The 7,406-nt window shown below is 33.2% G+C and overlaps 1 protein-coding gene across 2 annotated transcripts in view; it reads right to left on the bottom strand.

Annotated features, from left to right (window-relative positions):
* Nucleotides 1–5,949: 5,949 nt before the first annotated feature.
* Nucleotides 5,950–7,406, bottom strand: part of LOC118194480 (equilibrative nucleoside transporter 1-like) — a 72,338-nt gene continuing 70,881 nt past the window's right edge. For both annotated transcript variants that reach the window (XM_035365634.2, XM_035365628.2), the window contains one exon: nt 5,950–6,292. In XM_035365634.2, coding sequence (XP_035221525.1) covers nt 6,181–6,292 — 112 coding nt within the window. In that variant the 3' untranslated portion in view covers nt 5,950–6,180. The remainder of the gene's footprint in view (nt 6,293–7,406) is intronic.

Below are 7,406 nucleotides of genomic sequence, written 5' to 3'. Positions count from 1 at the left end.
GAAGGCATCCCTCCCCTTAGGCAAATAGCCCTCATGTGCTTTGCCATAATTAAATACCCACACACACTCATTGATAGTATTAGCTACTTAATGATTTTTATTCTGAAATAAAATTTATTAGTAAAAAATATATTTAAGGAAATAATTGCATGACCAAAACGTTCTCCATTAAAAGCTGTTTTTTATTTACTTTTTATTCTAATTCATACTTTTTCTAAAATTTTATCAATTATTGATAAACTGCTGTTTTCCTTTAAAGCATTCAGAGCACAGAATGTTGCAATATGAATACATTAAATAAATGATGTGATTCAGACTTATGTTATTGCATGTTCTATGTGTTGGGAGGGGAATTTGCTGTAAAATGTTTAAATGAGGTTATTTTCTTTTAGTAATTCTGATGTGAGCCATATATATTTTATTGCAACTCAAAAATAGAGGTTGTCAATTGTATTGAAGAGTTAATTTGCGCTTTAATAGAATTATTTTGTGAAATTGGTATCTTTTGTGCTGACCCGCTGCAAGCGTTATAATAATGCACTTTTTGTGAGGAAATTTGAGATTTTTAGGGATCAAAAAATGCAATTGTATACAAATTGACTTAATAACTATGTCATGGACCCAAAAAAACTCCATCAGCTTGAAAATAAACATTTTGTAATGTTAATGCATTATTTTGTTCACATAAAATTATCCTATTTGGTGCAAAGCAAGATATGAGATCATTCCACTTTCATATTGTATCTTCTGATTTCAATCATGATATTGCGTCATCCAATTTCGATAAACAATGCGGCAAAAGAGGGAAACTGTCAATCCTCTCGATTTTTAAGCAATGAAAGGATGCCTCTGTATGTTCAATTGATGATAGGGAAAGAATGTGTGGCACTTTCTTTAGCCAAACAACGTATATTCGTGTATCAAATGTATAACATATATCGAGGGCAGTTAAATTGGAACGTAAAACTGGTGATGCTGGGAGAAGGGCCGGATCAAGCTGAAAGAGGGTGACCACAAAATCTGATGATTGATATCTAAAACAGAGGTATCTCCGTTTCAGCTATGAATCATGCAAGTGCTGCTGATTTAAAAGTCAAATTTGTGAAAGACTGTGATGTTAATTTTAGCGCACAAGCTTTCCAAATACACCTTTCGGAGTACGGTTTGGATGGACATCCCCCCCAAAAAAATCTTTATTTATATATATAAAGAAGACACCAAAATATATATCATGGGCAAAAGAGCAGGTAATTTTTGGGGATGAATCTAAATTCAACCTACATGAATCGAACATTAAGTAGTATGTTCGGAGACTCAAAAATTGAGCTTATCCTCCAGATTTCATATTGCCTACTGTGAAATTCTCAACAAGCAAATGGTATGAGGATGCATATTCAGCAAAGGGGTTGGACTTCTGAAATTTATAACTGGAACTGTGAATCCGTCCATTCAGATCTTGGAGAACTGCTTAAAACCAGTTATTCGGGATCATTTTAAAGGTGCTGGAAATTGTATTTTTCAATACGATTCTGCACTCTGTTATACAGCAAAATCGGTAAGTACGATCTAACTTATTCATGCATGATTTTGTTACCTCATTTACAGGTTTTCATCTTCACAACGTAGCGGTTATTTCAAAAGTCATTTTCTCCCTGTTTCCCCCCTTTAGGTGCAGACCTATCTAACAAAATAACAAAATCTGGTATTAAGTTATCAGGACTTGTATTCCTTTTAATTTATTTTGGAAACATGACGTGTCCTGACTGGACAGGGAGTTTGACTACAAACTATATCTTAAGGAGTATTGAAGAGATAACAAGATGAGAAGGGTTTAATTACCCTTTATTTTCCACAATAATACAGCTGCTCCCACACTTCGGGGTACAAAGACCAACCACTTGTGGTCTGAACGTAAAAATATATAAAAACTACTAACTAACTAAAGAGCTAACTTTGAATTAGTTTAACACAATGGCCTATTGCTAAGACTGGCCTTTTAAATTATTACGTATGTAGTACGCAAACTGCCGAAACTACAGTACGTTTTAAATAACGAGAGGACTAAACCTCTGGCCTTAAAGGCAGGCAGCAGCTGATTGAGAACTCGTGCAGAATGCAGTGGCAAGGCGGCTCACTTTCCCTCTGTCAAAATCTTGGCAAAAAGCCACAACTTAAATACTTGGGCGTTAGCAATTACAATTTGAATAAACAAGTTAACGCATTTAATTTTGGCCGTAAGTGGAAAATAAGAGAGGATAGTAAAGTTTTAAAAATAAAATAAGCATTAGTAAAACTTTAGATGCTTACAAAGTTTTGGACTAGCCTGAGTATCGTTCTGATCTGAATCCCGTTGAAAATTGTTGGCATATAATGGGTATAAAAACTGCTATTAAGCTTAAAACTGCATCAGGAAACCAGTATTAGGGTTTGGTTCCATGAAACTAGCCATGCTTACATTCAGAAATTGGTATCTTTTGTGCTGACGGTCTGCAAGGGTGTCATCGCAGCTCGTGAAGAATCTACTAAATATTGAAGAGATCCTTATGCATGTATACGTATCTAAATACATGTAATATGACTATAAAGTTATGTAAAATTAATTAATATTAAATATAAAATTTGTGCATCAATTGCTTTGTTCCACGTTTAGTTAAATATTGTGTTTTTCACTTTTCTGCAACGACGTCCGAAGGACACACAGTCTTCTCTCTCACACACATAGACATCTTGGCTTCTACCGCGGGACTACATAGTGTTGAACTAAGCATCTTCAGCATTGTGCAGCCGCAAGGGAGAATGCAAATTTTCCAACAGTATGCAGAAAAGAGCATTAACAAATAATATAATTTCTGCATCATCTGTAAGCAGTACCAAAGCAATGAATGTAAAAATGACATGTTTTTAAAAAATATATTTATCAAAGTTAGAATGGATCAGATGTATTAATCTTACCTTGCACATATTACATGCTATAATGTTTTTGAAAATTATCACGCAGTGTGCAGAAGGCATGCAAGGTTCATTGCAAAAAAAAAGGGGAAGGCGGTTCTATATCTGCCGTTTTAATGGGCCGATTGGCAAAATTCAAATTGCTTTTTCCATGTATCGAAAGCGCGACTTAGGATATGTATTAGCATTGTTCTGAGATAAGTATTTTGACACAAAATCGGACTTTTCTGAAATAACATACCAATTTTTCTCCATATTTCGATTCTGCGACTCAAATTATGCCTAGCTATTAAATTTTGTAATTTTTGGTGAGAAATTTATGGAGAAATTTAAAAATTTATCTTGCCCAATTTTTTTTAGTTTCCGCCAAGAATAATTCACTTGGCAAACTGCTTAATTTATAGCAACCTATTTCCCTTTTTTCTTTGTGTACGACCCGGAAAAAAGTCACTGTTCATACTTTCAAATAATTTTAAAAAGTGCATACACTACATTTTCGTTATTATCGCTCTTAATAAAACGCGCCAAAATGTAAATTCACTTATATCCCAGGAAGTTTTGAATAAAAAACTCTAATTTTTGGCAGAAAGAAGAAATGCTTAAAAATCCTTCTACTTTAAGATAATGGCAAAAATTTTATAGGTTATAATTCAAATGTTTTTTCGAAAAATTATTTAAAAATATGATAAAAAATGGACGAATTTATTTGGAATGAACCTAAATTTCGAATTCTGGAAGAAGGAATCAATTAAGTTTAATAAAAAATGAGAGATATTAATAAATATATATCAAATTAAATTAACATTGAGGAGCTAAAATTTTGAGAACTAATGTTTTAAAAACTACTCGCGTGATTTTTACAAAACTTGGCAGTTTGGGAATAATTTGAGTCGTAGAATCGAAATATAGAAAAAAATTGACATGTTATTTCAGAAAAAGTCCGATTTTGTGTCAGAATACCTTAGAACAATGCTATATATAAATTTAATATATATCCCAAGTCAGCGCTTTCGAGACATGAAAAACGCAAGTTGAATTTCGTCAATCGGCCCAGTAGAACGAGAGATATAGAAGTGTCCCCCCCCCCCTTTTTTTTTTTTTTTTTTTTTTTTTTTTTTTTTTTTTCTCAGTGTATATACATCTCCAAAAGATATTTTACCAGCCATGTTTACATAGTTGGCAGAAATAATGCAACGAAAGATGTCATGATGATTTTCATTATGGATAATAAGTATACAATCTTGTTTTTGATTAGAAATAAAAATAATTGATAAGCAATCACTTATATGCATGCATTAATTAACAAGTTTAAATATGTAAGTAACACACTGATTTAATTTATAAATTTCAAATAATTAAATATATAAATTTCGAGTGTTTAATTTATGAAGTGGAACATGAGTAAGTGTAAAGGCTACTAAAATTAAATTTAGTAGTTTAAATACAACATATATCGAAGTGATATAGTTAAACAGTAGGTTATCAGATATGATGAAAATAAAGGCTTTTGTTTCCAGGTAAACCAGTTTATTAAAATTGTTTATCTAATAAACAGAAGTATATATCCCATTATTAAAACCTTTCTATACAGCTGTTACTAACAACAAAATGCTTAAGTCTGTGCTTATCAGTGCTTAAATTGCGCCGGTACTTCTCATTTTTTAAGATAAATTACAATTTTAGCCGAAGCGCACCGGAACCCTAAATAAGATGAGCTCCAGGAGCAATAAATTTAAGGGAGTTTGTTTAGGAACGAGTAAGTTTCTCGCCATGCCATCGTATCTAGTGTATTGTTATCGATGCTTACAGTTAATTATCCTCTCAGGAAGGAAAATTTGTGTTCTTAAATATGCGGTAAGGGATAGCGAGTACAAAGAGAATGAAATACTGAGATAAACTGCTCAAGCACGTCCTATACATCGTCTTTCCCACAGTACCCATTAATGGGGGAAAAGCGCAACCAGCAACTTTACATTCATCCTTAGGAGTCAGATTCAGGACTCATTTTACCCCTGACATACATCTGCTTAATGGCTATAATTATATCAGCAGAGAGCTGCGGTCAAAGTGAACGTTCTCTCTCACCAAGATTCCCCTCATTTTCTGTTTCCACCCACTCATACCCTCATTCTGTTTCGCCCTGGAATTTTCATAGGCTATACTTTATATTTAATTTTTGTGGTTATAAAAAAACTTTCTCCCTACGATCAGAGCTTAAATCGGACCGGAGCCCACCGGATATCGGGTCCGCTGCTTCTTAGTTTTTGTAATAAATCATAATTCTAGCCGGAGCGCTGAATAAGAAGGCTGCGGCACTTCTTTTATGTAATTGAGTAACAATTTCAGTAGAAATTTTATCTCGAAAATTTTATTTTAACAGTAAAATTATATTAAAAATCGCTTGTTAAATTTCAATTTATCTTACATTTTATTTAATTTTAATTATTTAATTAATTCAATCTTTAATTATTTCAATAAATAATAATTAATTATCTAATAATTGTCAATTAAATTATAATTAATGAATTATCTAATGATTATCAATTATAAATTAATTATAAAATAATTATTGATAAAATAACAATTTATAAACATTAATTAAATAGCTATTAATTACTTTGATAATAATTAACTATTTAATTTAAAAATTATTAATGAGTTTAATAGTCATTTTATTTATTTATTTACTCTTGTTCCTCTCTGCTGACGGTCTTCCATAGGACTTCGGCACTTCTAATCTTAGAAATTAATCCCTGGTCTTATATTTATTAAAGCAACATTGTTGATTAGAAATATTTTGCTAGTTACCTTTATACAGGTGAAGTTTGCAGTAGCCACAGGAAGAATAATTATGAAAAAAGAAACATTTAGCAAATATAATGTCAAATTTAAAATTAAAATATCTCTATGCAATAACCATGCTTCATGTGTGTAGTAGCCACACATGTTTAATGGTTGTAGTGAACAACATAGTTTTCAAATAAAATGACACTCACGAAATTTTAAAGGATTAAAATTTTTATTTCTTCTCGTTTATTTTTATATACACTTAAATAGTATGTGTTTATGGCAACCATAAAAGTTTCCCTGATTCAGCAGTACTTATTGCACTTTTTATTTTGGTGGTGTTTGTTCTGCCAGATGTCTTATAAATGCTAATGCTGCAAAATAATTTTGCACTCAACTTTTTCATATTAGCTGCCTTTTGAAGAACACTCAGTGTTTGATCTGTTAAAGCAGAACTACAAGTCCATATGAAGACACAGATCCCAGCATCAGTCCAACTCCAAGAAAGAATGCTAATTGTGAACCAGCTAGTTCATGGTGTTCTTCTTTAACTTGCCTGGAAAATATATTAAACAAATTTCAGAAATTGCGCAGCTATTACTAACAATAAGTAAATCTGTCAAAAACGGAGATAATGGACCAATAATAAAATATTGAAATAAATATTAATGGCTAAAGCGCGAGAGATCTTGAGTTTTCAGATACTTGAAGAAGGGAAAAGAAATCAGAAAATGGTTGCAGAGTCATTAGGTTTTTTGATGCGGGAGAGGTGAAAAATGAGCAGTGCCTTCTCCGGGACTCGAACCTGGACCTCTCGAATAAGTGCCGAGTGGGCTACCGTTACACCACGAAGACATGCGGGAAGGAGGGAGAAAATACCTTATAAGGTATTCATATCAAGTAAAATGAGAAACCCCATAAAAGTGAAGAGGCTAGATAAGTAGGAAAACCCTACTTTAGTGAAATCAAGAGGAAACAGTGTGAACATGCAAAGTAAAAGCAGTCTATAAAGGGGATGCTAAATCTCTGGAAATATTACATATGCAGTTTTTCTCTGCAATATATTTGTAGAGTCATTAGGTTATTTTGAAGCAGGAGATGTAAAAAATGTGAAATGTCCTCGCCGGAACTTGAACCTGGACTTCTCGAAAACGCGCCGAGTGTGCTATCGGTAGACCACGACGGCATGGTGAAAGGAGGGAGAAAATACCTCATATACTCCCCCTTTTAAAGGGTGACTGGGGATTAGGGGACCCAGTCGCCAAACCTGGTGGTGACGAATTATCGTCCACCACCATTTAGTTCGGACGCTACTGTAGATCCCAGATTTGGAACCCAATCGCCAAATCTGGTAGTGACGAATTATCTTCCAGCACCTTTTAGTTCGAGCGCCACTGTAGATCATTTGATTTTATTTGAAGCAGGGGACATGAAAAAGAGCAATGCCGTCGCCGGAGCTCGAACCTGGACCTCTCGAATACGCGCCGAGTGTGCTACCGTTATATCGCCAAGGCATGCGGAAAGGAGGGAGAAAATACATTATAAGGTTAAACCAGAACTTTTTCAAATAACGAAAGATCTTTTTTCAGCAGATAAACATGGCAAGCAACACTCAAAAACAATATATAATATTTATATGCTTCAGTGTGATTTTCATATAATAAATTTTT

The sequence above is a fragment of the Stegodyphus dumicola genome, chromosome 11, assembly GCF_044657685.1.
Source record: "Stegodyphus dumicola isolate Sdum_Otavi_A_Nest chromosome 11, ASM4465768v1".
NCBI lineage: Eukaryota > Metazoa > Arthropoda > Arachnida > Araneae > Eresidae > Stegodyphus > Stegodyphus dumicola.
Note: the sequence above shows the minus strand (reverse complement) of the source record. Positions and strands in the feature narration are given on the sequence as shown.